At 45.0% G+C, this 16757-nt stretch overlaps 1 protein-coding gene across 1 annotated transcript; it reads right to left on the bottom strand.

The window, feature by feature from the left end:
• Positions 1–2690: 2690 nt before the first annotated feature.
• LOC115062596 (zinc finger protein 471-like) lies at positions 2691–15076 on the bottom strand. The gene is made up of 5 exons (XM_029531964.1): positions 14855–15076; positions 11295–11384; positions 10025–10151; positions 6832–6927; positions 2691–4678 (listed from the first exon to the last, which is right to left on the bottom strand). The coding sequence occupies exons 2-5, from the start codon at positions 11325–11327 to the stop codon at positions 3933–3935; spliced, it is 1002 nt and encodes a 333-aa protein (XP_029387824.1). The 5' UTR covers positions 11328–11384; positions 14855–15076; the 3' UTR covers positions 2691–3932.
• Positions 15077–16757: the final 1681 nt, after the last annotated feature.

Here is a 16757-nt window from a genome sequence, read left to right as displayed (position 1 = left end):
AATCCTCTTGCCTCTGCCTCCCAAGTACTGGGATTAAAGGCATGCGCCACCACGCCGGCTATTTATTTATTTTATGTAAATGAGTGCTCTATCTGTATGTACATCCACTTTCCAGAAGAGGGCATCAGACCCCAGGATAGATGGTTGTGAGCCACCATATGGTTGCTGGGAATTGAACTCAAGATTTTGGGAAGAACAGACTGCTTTTAACGTCTGAGCCATCTCTCCAGTCCCTGAAAGATTTGCTTTTATGTGTATGAGTGTTCTGTCTTCGTGTATTATGTGCATTGTGTGCCTACAGTTCTTGTGGAGCCCAGAAAAGAGCATCCCCTGGAAGCTGGGTTACAGACAGTTGTGAGCTGCTATATGGGTGCTGGGACCCAAATCCCAAGTCCTCCGCAAAACCACCAAGTGCTCTTAACCACTGAGCCATCTCTCCAGCCCTGGCTACTTGATAACACATTTTTAGTTTTCTTCTTTGTATTACAACCTATTACATGGGAGTAGAATGTGCCGCTTGTGATGTCATATAAGCATTCAGAAAGTTTCAGACTTTGGAGCATTTTAGATTCTAAACATTCAGATTAAGGATGTTCAGTTTGGCCACTAAAAGACCACCTACGGTTCATTCAGGAATGCAAGGCTAGTTCAACATTCAAAAATCAATTTACGTAATTTGCCATGGTTAACAAGCTAAACAAAAACCACAGTCAACTCTAGAAACTTAGAACTGTGGTTCCCAACCTTCCCCCATCTGCAGCTCTTAAATTCAGTTCCTCATATGTGGTGCTTGAATTCAGTTCCTCATATGTGGATGTCGCTACTTCATAACTGTCATTTTGCTACTGCTATGAATAGAAATGTAAATATCTGATGGGAAGGATATCTGGTATATAACCCCTGTGAAAAGATCTTTCGACCTCCAAAGCGGTCACAACCCACAGGTTGACTTAGAACCGTCTGGAACCATTACCGAAATCCAAGAGCCAGGGCTCTCTACAGGAGCTAAACTCCTAACAGAGCTGCCCTGACAGAAGCAGGAGCCAGAAGAACTGGGAGCTTGTGAAGAATCTGCGAGAGATCACTAGCTGCATCGGCACCCAAAGCAGGAGCAGGTGCAACACATACCCTGGTTTCTCCCCCAACTCTCAGCCTCTAGTATTCGTTGTTGTCTTCCAGTGAATTACCATTGCAGAAACCAGTTGTCAAAGCGTCTGGGAAAAATAATTTGCAGACTTAAATGGTAATATATTATGTAGGTGGGTCGTGGGGGGCGAGGAAGAGAATGAACTTAGGATAAACAAGGAAAGGCAGGCATACAGTTCAACAGAACCTACCATGAGATGGACTTTACAAAAATCACCCATAGTCCTCTGGAACAACTAGAATGGAAGTTTGGGTCCCCTATTTTCCTATTTCTGCAGTGTGTGCTCATCTTGCATGTGACCTTTCAGTTTGTTTTTATCCAAGGCCTCGCTATGTAGCCCTGACTGCCCTAGAACTCTGTAAACCCGGCTGATCTCTAACTCAGAGACCCACCTGTCTCTACCTCCAAAGTGCTAGAATGTGATGTGTGTGCCACCAAACCCAGCCACAATCACCCTTTTGAATTTTACTTTTATTTGTATGTATGCATTTGTAGGCTTGATCGCCCGTGTGTGTGTGTGTGTGTGTGTGTGTGTGTGTGTGTGTGTGTGTGTGTGTGTAGAGCAGAAGTCGGTGTTGAGAGTCTGTCGACCTCCACCTTACATTTTGAGATAGGATCTCGGGGTGAGCCTGGGGCTCCCTGTTTCAGCTAGACTGGCCTGCCAGGGGCTTGTTTCTTTTGTGGCCTAGACTATATATACTCTTGTGTAATTTTTCCCAAATAAATTCTAATTCTTTTGTTCCAGTCTTTAATTTCTAGGCACATCCTAAAACAGATTCTACATACCAGGCCAGATTTAATTCTTTACCAATAAGGAAACGTAAGCTTTAGGATCAGTAGAAAGTTTCTGTCTTAAACACACTACACATGCTAATTGTCATCCACCTGAGGACACCTTCAGTTTCTAAATTGTTGTCATCACCTAAGCCAAGTTCCAAGTCCCAGAGGCCATGGTTTAGAAATAACATTTCTGGTCTAACACATTTTCTAAGCACCCCTATGGGTCAGTGTGCCGAAGTCCTTTCATTTTATGTTCTCTTGGTATATATATATTTTTAAGTTTTAACTTTCCCAGGCTGGAAATGTAGGTCAGTCACCCTTGACACGTCCTAGTATCACACCATCCACAAATGGCTCAAGCTGCTGCCAAGAACAAGAACTTAGAAGCACTTCTGTCAAAGGGGGCTCCCTGCTCTCACCGCTTCCTTTAAATGGACTGCTGAAGATGGACTGGGCACATATGTCTCAATGATCACTTTCTACACATGAGATGAATTCATGCCTGCTTATTGAGACTCAACAAAGGACATCTGTAACCCTGGACCCTAAAAGCACTGGCTCAGGGAAACCCCCTTGTGTTCCTTTGCCTCTGTGTATGGCCTGTGCAGATGTGTCTCCTAATCATTGAAGGGATGTTCTCCATCCAAACTTAACACAGCCAATCATGTTGCTACGCATTTTACGTGCATTAAATAAACATTTTACAATGAGTATTAGAAGAGTTACATAAACAACATATTTTTAAAAAGGATTTTTCTGACTGTAAAATAAATGAATAATAAACTTGAAGGAAATGACGAATTACAGACATTTGAAAAAGTCCAAGCGAAACAATTGTGTTTTGGATCAGGAGGCTAGTGGGAACAAAGATCAATGGAAATACTTAGCAGGTATATGCACAGTACCTGGCGACATAGAGGGATGCCTGAGACGACTGCGTCAAGAGCTCACCAACGAGGGATGGTCTAAGAACATTTACTGAAGACTCCTCCCCATCCCTTACATTCCTAAGAGCTCTTTGGCTTGGGTGAAATCTTCCACGTAGAGTACAGTGAACAATCAGGTTGAAAGCTAAATTCTCTGATGAATTCTCTGGTTCATAGGTGGCCATGGGGGGGGGGACACAGTTTTACAGCTTCTTTCCAGTGTGACACCTTTGGTGGCAATTAAGGGATGACTTTGTTCTGAATGCCCTTCCACATTTCTCACATACATAGGGCCTCTGACCAGTGTGAAGCCTCTGATGCTGAGCACGGGAGGAACCATCACCAAACGCCTTTCCACATTCAGCACATTTGTAAGGCTTCTCCCCAGTATGGACCCTCTTATGTCTTATAAGGTAGGCAGTGTGGGTGAAGGTTTTGCCGCATTCATTACACTCATAAGGCTTCTCTCCTGTATGGATTTTCTGATGTCTGGCAAGATAGGTACTTCTTTTAAAAAATTTACCACACTGCTTACACTCAAAAGGTTTTTCTCCCGTGTGGTTTCTCTGATGAGTGGTCAGCTGGGAACTCTCCCTAAAGGTCTTCCCACATTCCTTACATTCATAGGGCTTTTCTCCAGTATGAATTCTTGAGTGAACAACAAGGTGTATGCTCTGCCGAAAAGCTTTCCCACACTCCTTGCATTTATAAGGTTTCTCTCCAGAATGAACTCTTTGATGGCCAGTGAGTGACATGCTATGGCTAAAGGCTTTTCCACAGATATCACACTTGTAAGGTTTCTCACCTGTGTGAACCCTGTGGTGTACAGTCAGGGATGACCCACTTCGGAATGCTTTTCCACACACATTACATGTGTATGGTTTCTCTCCGGTGTGAATTCTCCTGTGCAAAGTTAGTCCTATGTGAACACTGAAGACTTTCCCACAGTCAGTGCAGTCAAATGGCTTCTCTCCGGTATGATAATGCCTAAAGTGACGAATTAGGGACATGTTATACCTGAAGGCTTGACCACACTCAACACACTGAAAGGGTCGTTTGTCATTGTGACACCTCTGATGTTAAGCAAAGGTAGAACTGTCCCTGAAGGCCTTCCCACATTCCTTACACTTATAGGGTTTCTCCCCCGTGTGAATCCTCTGATGCTGAGCCAAGTGGGCAGGCTGCCTGAAGGACTTTGTACACTCCTTACATTTATACGGTTTTTCTCCAGTGTGAATTCTTTGGTGTACAATAAGGTATGAATTCTGGCTGAAGGCTTTCTTACATTCCTTACACTCAAAGAGTTTCTCGTGGGTGTGTGTTGTGTGGTGCTGAGCAAGGTGGTGGCTCTGCTTGAAGGCCTTTCCGCAGACGGTGCATTTATATGGTTTCTCACCCGTGTGAATTCTCTGATGAACAGTAACAGATGAGCTGTGGGTGAAGGTTTTCTCACATTCATTACATTTAAAAATGTTCTTCCCTGCCCAGATTTTCTTGTATTTTCGTACTTTGGGATTTTGGGGGAAGCTTTTCTTATTTGACTTGTGAGTATAAATATTCTTTTCTACACTATCCAGATGGGCAGATTTTAAAGATTTGGTGTGTTTGTAGCCCATTTCTTTAGTGTGAGTTCCTTTGTGAGTGACTGTTTCTTTCAGGTTAAATATTTCTTGAGTCATCTGTCTATCAAGAAGGTCTTTGCATTTCTGCTTTCTTCCAGAAGTGGGAGACTCACAACCAAGACTTGCACTGTTCTCTACTGATGCGTCATCAAACGCCAATTGCCTCAGAGATAATTCTTGTGTCTTCTGTACAGATTCACCACCTGAAAAATGTAAAACAAAAAGTCTTCTTGATCATCTGCTATCTAACAAAAGCAGCACTTCATGTGAAGTAATTCTAAACGATTTAATAAACTCCATACAATCGCATACAAGTATTTCAACTGGGAAATGTGCAAGAATGTCCCTGAGAATAAGAGCTTTGTGATAATCTTGACCCTATCAGATGAAAAACTGCATAAGTTCACTGCATAAAGGTGTAAAGCACACCTCTGGGTGTGTAAGTGAAGTTGTTTCCAAAGTCATTAACTAGGGAGGTGACACCTTCCCTGGAAGTGTCACTATCCAATAAACTGGGAGACTGAAATAAAGGAAAAAGGAGGAAATTCCGTAGCATGGGCAGGCTTCTATTTGCTTTCTGGCTGCCATAACTAAATAGGTTTCTTCTACCATGCCCTTCCTCCATGTTTCTGCATGGCCACCAGTCCAAAAGCAACAGAGCCAGCTGACCATAGATGTAAACCTCTGAAACCATGGGCCAGAAAAAAAAACCCTTCGTCTCTTAAGATGTGCCAGAATCAATATGGCATCAGGGAAGAGATATAGAACAACATGGGAAAATGACAAAGTAAATGAAGAATAAGATGAGGTCCTAGAAGTCATCTGTAATGATAATGCTAATTTAGCCAGAATACAAATTAAATTCACTTCTGTAATGTCTCCTACCTTTAAATTTATTTATTTATTCATTCATTCATTCATTCATTCAATGTGTGTGGATGACTTGTCTGTGTGTATGTTTATGCACCATGTGCATGCCTGTTGCCTGCAGAAGTCAGAAGATTCTCCTGGAACTGGAGTGGCAGACAGTTGGGAGCTGCCATGTGTGAATATAATTTCATCATCAGAAAACAGTGCTCCTAAGTAACCCCTTTATGTGTTTGTGTCTCAGTACACCAAACTCTCACACACTCAGGCTTCTTAGTAAGGGTTTTTTTTCTTTCATTCTCTAACTTTCAACAACATAGGAAAAGCATCACTTTTCAGTCTAGTTAATATGGGGGTCTGGAGGCTGGAGAGATGGCTCAAGTGTCTGCTCTTCCAGAGGTCCTGAGTTCAATTCCCAGTAACCACATGGTGGCTCACAACCAGGTGTGCATGGAGAGAGAGCAAGCACTCGTATACATGAAATAAATGAATGAATCTTAAGAAAAGATTGCTTTAAAAGAGTCTGGGGCTTTGCTGTTATCTGATGGTTAGGAACAGGTATCTCAGTAAAGGCCTATGGAGCTGAGATTGGCTTGTGAGCATGTCTGCAGGGGGTCACCTTGACTGTCTGAATCGATGTGGGAAGATCCAGCCTAAATATAGGCCACACCCTTCTCAGCTTTGGGGCCCTGGACAGTGTCGCAGAATATTTGATCACACTGGGAACTCCAAGATTGTGAACTGGGAAAATGTTGTACTGTGGCTCAGCTCTACCACACACCTTTTGATCCAAGAGCTAAATAAAGTCAACCCTAAGTCAGGAGGCGGAGCAAGTAACCAGCCAACAGGGAGTAAGCACAAGTAAGCAGAAAGGAGGGACAATGAGAAGAAGGGTAATTTTTAAGACAGCATGGAGAAGGAGAAAGAGGCTTTTTCGTTCTGGGGCATCAGTGAACAGGAAGGTCAGCTGGGTGGTTTCTCTGCCTCTCTGAGCTAGCAAACTGTCCAGCATCCAGCTGGAGTCTTCATTGGTAAAATCGAACATATGTCTTTAAAACAACAGGACTGTATATGAGTAGAGAAAGCTAGCTTCATAGGAGGCAAGCATGCTTCCACTCTCTCTGCTCTGTGGCCAGCTGTTTCAATGTCCTGCCAATATGAATTCCCCACAATGATGGACTACTATGGGGAACTGCAACTGAAATAAACAATGTCCCCCTTAAGGACGCTCTTGTCAGGGCAACTGAAGCGGAACTAGGACATCCTCCTTTGTACAAAATGACTTACTACAGAGACAAGAGGAAAGCAGAAAAGACGAGCAGGAAGTAGAAGGGGGGAATCCTTGCCAAGCAAGGAAGCTTCAGTTCACACACAGGATGCTAAGGCTTAGGGAGTTTCTGGGCAACCTCAGCCCAGGTAAGGACCTCTGAAGATAGATGGCGGAGCCATTCCCTAGAAAGGGTTTTCAATCTGCTTCTTGCATTCTCACCTTGTACTGTGCTTCCTGTCACCTGACCCTTCACCTCCCAAGGCTCCTTCCCATGCTCCAATAAGGAGATTAGAGATGGTTTGGAAATGCAAGCTCCTGTATTAAAAAAAAAAAAAAAGACACAAAAATAGGCCATGTTTTGGTTGTTTGAATTCCTAAATCAGCTCCTTAAATCTGATGCAACTACAAAATAAAGGATCAAACACATTTGAAGGATAGACTGCATAAAACTCTGGAATAGTATGGTGGCAGCTATCAACAGTCAACCCTACAGAAATTATACTGTTTCTTATGGAATGGAGGAAGGGCAAGAACTTAGCTTGGTGTTTTTAAAGGGCCATCACAGTAATAAATGAGATATATTTTTTAAATAGCCTTCTAGGAAATATGTGTAAAGAGATGTCTCAGTGCTTGAAAAACTAGGTTCAATTCACAGCCCCCATAATTAGCAGCTCAGCAACACCTGTAACTGCAGCCCCAGGAGATTTAAAACCCTGTTGTGCATGCAACTACACTCAATGTACACACCTCCATATAGTCACATATACATTTTTGTTTCATTTTTTGAATCAGGGTTTCTCTGTATAGACCTGGCTGTCCTCGAACTCACTCTATAGACCAGGCTGGCCTCTAACTCAAGATATCAACCTGCCTCTGCCTCCCAAGTGCTGGGATTAAAGGCACGCACCACCACTGCCTGGCAGCAGATACATTTTTTTTTTTTAAGATTTGTTTATTTATTTATATGATTACACTGTAGCTGTCTTCACACACACACCAGAAGAGGGCATCGGATCCCATGACAGATGGTTGTGAGCCACCATGTGGTTGCTGGAATTTGAACTCAGGACCTCTGGAAGAGCAGCCAGTGCTCTTAACCACTGAGCCATTTCTCCAGCCCACATATTTTTTTAAATGTATTTTTAAAAAAATACAAATGAAATCTCTGCCGGGTGGTGGCGCACACCTTTAATCCCAGCACTCGGGAGGCAGAGGCAGGCGGATTTCTGAGTTTGAGGCCAGGCTGGTCTACAGAGTGAGTTCCAGGACAGCCAGGGCTAAACAGAGAAACCCTGTCTTGAAAAAAACAAAACAAGGTCAGTCCCTGCAGCCGCCTCCGCCGGCCGCCCTCCAGCCAGCAGCTCGGCGCCACCTCCAGTCGGTGTCTGCGGCGGGCTCGACGAGGCGGCTGACGGGGCAGCGGCGGCGGGCGGGCGGGCGCTCCTCGGGGTTTGGCGGCGGCGTCTCCATGGGTCCGGCCAGCCGCGCCACCGTGCTGTGAGTGTTTCAACCACTCCAAGAAAACAGCATTCAGAGTTCTTGGATAAGTCAGCCTTGTGAGGAGCTGGCGATAATTTAATTCCATCTCCAGGTTTTCTGTAGGCACATCGAGAACCATGAGCAGCTTTACTAAGGAAGAGTTTGACTGCCACATCCTCGATGAAGGCTTTACTGCTAAGGACATTATGGACCAAAAAAATCAATGAAGTCTCTTCTGCTTGTGGACGTTGTACATCGTGGTGCGGAGCCTAGTGCGCACCACGATGTACAACGTCCACAAGCAGGAGTAGGATTGGCACCAATGCAGTATGGAAGGCTAGAAGATGGGGGTCACACTTACTGTGTTCCTATGGAAACTTTGAATATTTGTTTTATATGGATTTTTATTCACTTATCAGACAAGATACTAACGTGTGCCCCTCAGCTGCTGAGCAAGCGTTTATAGCTTGTACATTGGCAGAATGGGCCAGAAGCTTATGTTGTGACCCATTGTGAAAATAAAGTATCTTGAAATAAAAAAAAAAAAAAGAAAAAAAGAAAAAACAAAACAAAACAAAAACAAACAAACGAACAAATGAAATCTCTTTATAAAATTAAAATAAATAAATTGTTAAAGGCTATTAGAGACAGTTTGGAGTTTGAATCAAATGAACTACCTGTCTAAAACAGAACAAAGCATAGTAGCTTGCGATTGTAATCCTAGCACTTGAAACCCTGTATCAAAACAACAGTCTTCGAAGGACAATGACAAGATCCAGAGCCTCTGTAGCTTTTACTTTCAATGTATCTCCCAGGCTCAGAAGGGCCCATAGTAGGATCTACAAGAGCAAGCACCTGCAGATATTTTCAGACAATGAGTTTCACTTATTTATCATAAATTAATAAAAAATACATATTTGGGGGTGAGTTAGCTCAGAAAATAAAGCCATTTGCTACCAACCCTTTTGACTTTAGCTGATCTAAGTTCTGTAAGTCATAATGCAATTTGTACATGACATACACATGTCCTACACACACGCACACACACACACACACACACACACACACACACAATAATAAAAATCAATGTAATAAAAAATTTAGGATACATATTTGAAAAGTGATTCTCTATATTTTTAGTAACTAGGCCATGTTCTTCCCTAGCCCTGTTACTTCCTACCGGTTTTGAGACCCTTGAGGCTCTCCAGTGACCAGGTGCCTCACCTTAGGACCACAAACCTCCCGGTTCCACATATAGAACACTCTAACTGCCCTAACAGCAGGACCACTCCAACACACGAGAGCTAGTAAAAAAGGCCCCAAGCTCTGAACTTGAAATCCCACCAATCTCCATCCTGGAAATCTCTGCTACAACACCTCCGTCCCCACCCCATTCCTCCAAGAAACTACACAATGTCTGCCTCCCCTCAGTCCCCTGCTGCTTCTCACCCAAGCAAAGGCAGCCACCCTCTTGTGTCTCTCCCAGTAAATCTCTTGTGTGAGATTGGCTGTGCTATGTAACCTTTTGGCATTCCTTTCGTCCTGACTACCAGGATATATTTCCCTTGGAGAAGTCTCCCTGCATCCCCTCTCCCATCCCCAGAGCTGTTAAAACTTTGGGGAAACCTTTCCCCTCTGAGCTGTAACACATTGGGAAAGCCTTTCCTCTCAGAGGTGTTAATAGTTACACTGATGAGAATAGCAGAACTGTAACATAAAGGTAACACAGAGCAGAGGTGCTGCCACAGTTCCCACCATGTCTGCAGCCCCAGTTGCCTAAAGATATGACCACCAGTATCTGATATGTGTCGAATTCACAGACTGCATCTGAATTTTTCATCTAACCCCGGCACAATAAACACAGCTTTGGCAATAAAAGTGTGAAAGGTGCCTAAGAGCAGATTCTGGATTATCCACAGGGAGGATTGCTTACCCACAGAAACCAAGTTCTGATAGTTCTCCAGCACCACGGTCCTGTACAAACTCCTCTGAGCAGGATTCAGCCACTCCCATTCCTCCTGAGAAAAGTCTATTGCAACGTCGTTGAATGTCACTGCTTCCTGAGATGACACAAGTACATTTGCACATTTTTGTTATGTTTTTTTATTCTTTTGTTTGGGGGAGAGGGAAGAGCTCCCCTTGGGAGTCAGTTGCTAAAGGAGAGAAGACACAAGGGACTACATCTTGCACCACTGCACTTACTAGGAATGTCTGGAAAGTGCAAATATGTAGATAGAAAACGAACTATAGTTGGCTGGGAGTGGGACAGAGATTAAATGTAAATGAGAAGGTGTTTCTGTCCAGGAGTTTAAAACCAGCTTGGCCAACATGTGGGCTACCTCCTACCATTTCAAAACAAAAAGAAAATGTGTAAAATGACTCCTGATGAGTGAGAAAATATTAAAAAACAAACAAACAAACAAAACACTCCTTTTCCCCTCCCACACTCTCAAAACACCCAGGATCCCTGATGATCAAAATACGTAGGATCCACCTACCTGCAACCAGCCAGCTCTGCCGCGGGGATCAGGTGGAAGACCTCTAATCTAACTCAGTCCTGACACACATTCCCCAGACAGTGTCAGGTACCACCGGCTGAGGGCTGAACGTCACAAGACTTCCTCAAATTCAGATGCCAATTACAAGCTCCAGGTTACAAGAGACTTGAACCAAAATTCATGTGGAGGGATACACGGGAGGGGCTTTGCAAGTCCATCTAACCTGGAACCCAACTCATACCAGTACTGCGGTACCTCTGGTTGATATAAAAAGGAAGCAAGTCTTCTGACAAGGCGTTGTGGTGCACAGCCTGAATCCTTCTACACTGGAGTACGAGGCAGGATGGTGGCTACAGGCTTGAAGCCATAGTCAGACTCTGTCTCTCATCCAAGCACTAATCAGGCCCAACCCTCCTTAACGTTCAGGATCCAATGATGCACATCCACGGTGGTTTGACCATGAACTAGTTAGATTCTACATCATAAAAGATGTATACGAAGCATGAAGACAAAGGGGTTCTGAGTGGGCCCTACCCCTTATCATAGTTATTAGTCACCTACTAGGCAGTTAAGGTTAAGGTCAATGTCCTGTGGGAGAAGGGATGACCAAGCCCTGGGACAGACTATTGATCAGAATTTCCCAAGTAGCATTACTTAGTGCTAATCAAGATCCCTTCTCATGGAAGATAGCAGACATAAACTAACCTGTAGCATGGCTTTCATTAGTTCAACCGTCATGTCTTGTCTCCTCCTGGTTTCTCTCTTGGAGAACAGCTGTGTCCTGGGAAGTCCAGCCTAGGGGAAGAGAGCGTAGTTGAAAGCCAAGGTCTTCATCGTTCCCCCAGCATTACCAGTGTGAATGGTTCCTTGTCTTTCTTTCCTCCTAGGTTTAGCTGGCCGAGAGCAGGCATGATGCTTCAACCTCACTGTCAATGTGACTGGATCTAAAATCACCTATGACATCAAGCTGGGAATCAGACCTGTGTGATGCTCACCCACGATCAGAGACGTTTCCTCTGGCAGGAGGTGGGAACTAACACAAAGACAAGCTCCTGAACAGTGTACACAGAGCGAGAGATCTTGGAACACTCAGTCCTAGATGGGATGTCTTCCTCCAACCCATCCTCTCAGGGATTAGGGGACTACATGGAAGAGGAGGTAGAGGATGGAAAGGGCCAGCGGGGATGGAGGGCACCAAGGAAAGAGTGTGCTGTAGACACAACACACACTGTGGAAACACAGACACTGTGGGAGCATGCACAGAACATTCCTATTCCACCACAGACAAGGAGACAGTGAGTTTGAAGGAGGATAAGCTGGACTACAGATGAGTCCCATTCCAGCCTGGCCTACCCAGTGAGACTTTATATATGGGAGTATAAGCTAATGTTTTCACTATGAATATCAGAATAAAATTTCTCAAAAAAAGAAATTTTATTTCTATACCACTCCAGGGCTTTCTCCCAAGGGGCTCTATAACCTATCCCTGGCACATATACACATTCAGAGATACATAAACATAACAGTTGAAACATGGTATCCATCTAGATGCCTATCAACAATGAATGAAGAAAGAAAGTATGGTGTGTACACACAATGGAATTTGGGGCAGGGGCTGTAAAGAAGCACAATGGGAAGAGGGAAAAGGACCAACAAGAAGGAGTTGGGAGACTTAGAAAAAGAATGAGGGAAGAGGACCAATATGAATAAAATATATATGGAGTGCCATAATAGAATCTATTATTTCATAAGCTAATTTAAAAACAACAAAAATTTGAATCCAAAATCAATAATAAAAGAAAGGAAAACCACAGTTGCCTTTCACAGACTCACAATGGTAGCTTTCAGAGATTAATACTAGTTGCTTATAAATTACAGCTTGTTTTTCACACACACACACACACACACATCTCCCAGTAACTTACATTCCAGTTACTTTCTTACACAAAAAAACACACACACACTGATATTTCTCATCCCCGTCAGTCAAATATGCACCCAGTCACACAGGCCAGACACAGGCATACTCCAGTCTTACTGTGCACACCGACACAGTCTTTCACAGCCCAGTTTCTTATTTACACACAAACACACATACACAAGTGTGTTCTCATTCAACCTCTCCAAGGAGCTTTCATGCTTTTGCTGATATGTGATACATTAGTACATCCAGTTCTCATTGCATGAGCTTTTTCTGAGGAGACACAGAACAAACTCTATTTACCTCAGATCGGGGTACCAGAGACAGACCGATGAAATGATCCCACAAGAATCCAACTTGGTGAAACAATGGGTTTATTGGGCTTTTTTTTTTACAAAGCACGGGTAAAGAGTTACTTATAGGAACATGAGTAAGCCCAAAACTTCTGTATCACCCCAAACTCTCACCCTATCATAGATGATATATCTTCATGAATTCTGCATCGGAGTTGCCCTTTCAGTTAACCCTTCACTTCCTATATCCTCTAACATCTCCCAAGAGGCACTGTGACCGTGGCACCTCTGTAAGAGAAAGTGTTCCACTGGGGCCTGCTTACAACTTCAGAGGTTTAGTTCATTAGCATCAGGGCAGGGACATAGTGGCACACAGACAGACAGACAGACAGACAGACAGGGAGTGTTCTGGGGAAGTAGCTGAAAGTTCTACATCAAGAACCACAGGCAGCAGGAAGAAAGGGCCACTGGGCCTGGCTTGGGCTTTTGAATCCCCAAAGCCCACCCCTGGTGACATACTTCCTCCAGTAAGGCCACACCTACTCCAACAAGACCACACCCTCTCCAACAAGACCACACCTTCTAATTCTTCTCAAGTAGTACCCTGATGACTAAGCATTCAAATATATGAGCCTATGAGGGCCATTCTTATTCAAGCCACCACATTTCACTCCCTGGCCCCTATAGGCTTGTAGCCATATCATAACGCAAAAATGCACTCAGTTTAACCTCAAAGGCCTTCATAGTCTATCACAAAAAGTCAAAGTCTCTTCTGAAATTCATGCAATCTCTTAACTGTAGCCCCTGTAAAGTCAAAATTAAAAAGCAGATCGCATACTCCCAACATACAATGCCAAAGCATACACATTATTTCCAAAAGTGGGGCTAGAGAAATGACTCCGTGGTTAGGAGCACTGGGTTTCTCTAGAGGACTGGGGTTCAATTACCAGCACCCACATGGCAGCTTACAACTGCCTGTAACTCCAGTTCCAGGAAATCCATGGCACCAGGCATGCATTTGGTGTACATATTTGTGCATGCAGGCAAAATACCCATACAAGCAAAATAAATAAATCTTTTTAAAAAAAAAAACATTCCAAAAGGGAGGGAAAGGATTACAATAAGGAAATCGATACTGGACCAAAGAAAGACGGAAAACAAGCAGGGCAAACTCTAAATCCTGCATCTCCGTGTCATTCAGATCTCCGAATCCTTTCAGCTTTGTTGACTGCCGCGTACCTCTCTCTCTCTGGCTGGTTCCACACTCAGGCTGCAGCTATCCCATGACTCTCCAACATCTTGAAACCTACAACACAATCCTAACTTCACATTCCGCGCTTCACTCCTCGGCCTCTCAGGATTTCTATGCAGGGATACAATACCCCTGTCAGAAAGCTCTTTGAATCCTTTCCTTTTGAGTCTCTATGGACACTTCACTACATAAGCATGGCCGTGTAAATCCTTTATCTGAGTGTGGGTTGCACACGCCCTTAATCACAGCACGTGGAAGGCAGAGTTTCAAACTCATCCTCTACTTACATAAAGAGTTTGAGGACTGCCGGGGTACATGACATTCTGTCTCAAAACATCAACAAAAGGACTGGCCTCTGGTGATCAACCTCAGCTCCTCTCCTCTCCTGGACTGATCCTCTAATCCCGTTTAGCGTCTGCGATGATCAGCCCCAACTCTGAAACTACCTCGAATCTGTCAGCCATCAATCAAGAGCAGTCAACAAGGTATTTATTACTTTGGAGAGTCCAAGCATTTAAGTGCTGTAATGCAGATCACCGGAAAACACACCTACCACCATACGTCTCACAGTTCTCTCACAATCACACCGAAAACTTACAGCCCAGTTCGTTTCACACACGCACCGGCCTGGCACATCCAAGCACAGACTTCGATCCGGACGCCCAGTCGTCTGCGCCCTCGTGCCCCTAGATTCCACGCAACCTCCCGCCTACCTCCAGACAGAAAACATAGGGACCAGGAGGATCTCCCCTGCCCGCAGCGCTCGGGCTCCCACTCCCTAACAAGCGCCTCAACTCACCAGGCTGCCTTACCCAGACGCTGTCAACCGAGGAACGCTGGGAGGTATCCGACAGGCTATGTGTGCGCAAGCGCAGCCTCCGCCGGCGACAACCTAAGAGCCTAATCTGAGAAAGGTGGGACTTAGGGGGCGTATACTCAGCGAAGTCTGCGATGAGAAGCGGGTCTAAAAAGAGAACAGTTTCTTAGTCTGGGGGTGAAGGCAAAGCAAAGCAGAGAAGAGCAAGTGTCTCAGAAGTCTGATGGAAGGGGCTGGGCTTAGTAAAGAAGGTTCCCAGAAGAAACTGGAGTAAGGGGCGGGGCTTGGTGAAGGGGCGGGTTCTCAGCGGAGTCCCTGGAAAGGGCGGTGCTAAACGGAGAAGGGGCGGGAGCTTATCCGTATTAGGTGAGGGGCGGGGTTATCAAGTAGGGCAGGTTCTCAGCACTGTCGGATGTGAGGGCAGGGCTTGGAGGAGGGGCGGGTTCTCAGAAGAATCCGAGGTGAGGGCGGGGCTTAGCAAGAAGGGTTGGTTGGTCTCCGCCTCCGGAGGTGAGGGCGGAGCTTGGAGGAGAAGGGATGGGTTCTCAGCGGCTCGTGTGAGGGCGGCGCTAAGCGGTGAAGGGGTGGGTTCTCAGGAATCTGACGTAAGGGGCGGGGCTTAGCAAGTAGGCCAGTTCTCACAGCCCGAGGTGAGGGCGGGGTTTGGAGAAGGGGCAGGTTCTCAGCAGCATCTAGAGGGCGGGACTTAGTGGAGAAGGGCGGGTTCTCAGCAGCATCTAGAGGGTGGGACTTAGTGGAGAAGGGCGGGTTCTCAGCAGCTTCTAGAGGGTGGGACTTAGTGGAGAAGGGCGGGTTCTCAGCAGCATCTAGAGGGCGGGGCTTAGTGGAGAAGGGCGGGTTCTCAGCAGCATCTAGAGGGCGGGGCTTGAGGCGAAAGCAGGTTCTCAGCGTAGTGCTTAAGGAGCCAGGCGCTAAGCAGAGAAGGGGAGGGTTTACAGCATTCTGAGATGAGGGGCAGGGCTTAGCAAGTAGGGAGGTTCTCCCTGCAGCCCGAGGTTAGGGCAGGGCTTGAAGGAGAAGGGTCGGGTTCTCTGAGGAGTCAGAGGAAAAAGGCAGGGCTTGAGGAGAAGGGCACCATTTAAGGCTGTTCTACTTCAGCAGTTGCAGAAGGGATGTGACAGTGTGTGGCTGGGTGCATGATTATGCAGAACGGTTGCCCAGGATTCCTAGCCGTGTCGGTTAGGGCGACTCTTGCGCCAGCTCTTTGTTAGGCTTCCCATCCTTTCGTGAGGCTTCCCTCACCCTCGTTTGTGAGCCTCCTTGATGTCACTGTCCGTCACAAGCTCAATCTTTATTGTTAGTTTTTGAGACGATGATTTTTTGAGAGGGAGATTTGAAGTGGTTAACCCAGACTAACCTCTGAAATGGGTAACTCTTGATCTTTCTGTATCCATCTTCCAAATTGAAATTAAAGTTGTGAACCCCCACGCAAGGCTTGGAAGTTTGATCTTTGCGGGTAAGCTTTGCTACAATAAGAACAGCCACTATTCTGCATCTGATTGTCTCCTCCCTCCCACTCATGTTGATCACCTTTGGGATCAGCAAACCAGCATATGTTTCACCTACAAAATGGGAATGTCATTTAATAGTGTTGGAAGCAGCGAATACGACAACATCATAGGAACCAAAATATAAGAGTCAGATTTTTTTCTGCCGTTTGCCAAACTAGAAATTAACCCTGCTTTGAAGAACCAAGAAATCAATAGTTGTATTAAAAGCTGAAACAAATAAGATGAGGCCACTTGGATGAAGAGTGAAAAAAGAAGAAGCAAAGATAATTCTCTGGCTTCTTGAATCTTAATTTCCACAGATAAAGACAGACCTGACAAATGTGGGGGGTGGGGGGCTATAAAGAAATATGAAG

This window comes from Mus pahari, chromosome 19 (genome assembly GCF_900095145.1).
Source record: "Mus pahari chromosome 19, PAHARI_EIJ_v1.1, whole genome shotgun sequence".
In the NCBI taxonomy this organism is placed as follows: domain Eukaryota; kingdom Metazoa; phylum Chordata; class Mammalia; order Rodentia; family Muridae; genus Mus; species Mus pahari.
The sequence above is the reverse complement of the archived record's forward strand: the minus strand, read 5'-3'. Positions and strand labels throughout refer to the sequence as shown.

Excerpts from the sequence above, each read along its gene's own strand:
- LOC115062596 (XM_029531964.1), bottom strand. The coding sequence starts at position 11,327 with ATGACGGTTGAACTAATGAAAGCCATGCTACAG. Across the intron at positions 10,152-11,294 it reads TAATGAAAGCCATGCTACAG|GAAGCAGTGACATTCAACGA; the intron begins GTTAGTTTATGT and ends GTGTCATCTCAG. Across the intron at positions 6,928-10,024 it reads TCAGAACTTGGTTTCTGTGG|GAGCTTGCATTTCCAAACCA; the intron begins GTAAGCAATCCT and ends TTTTTAATACAG.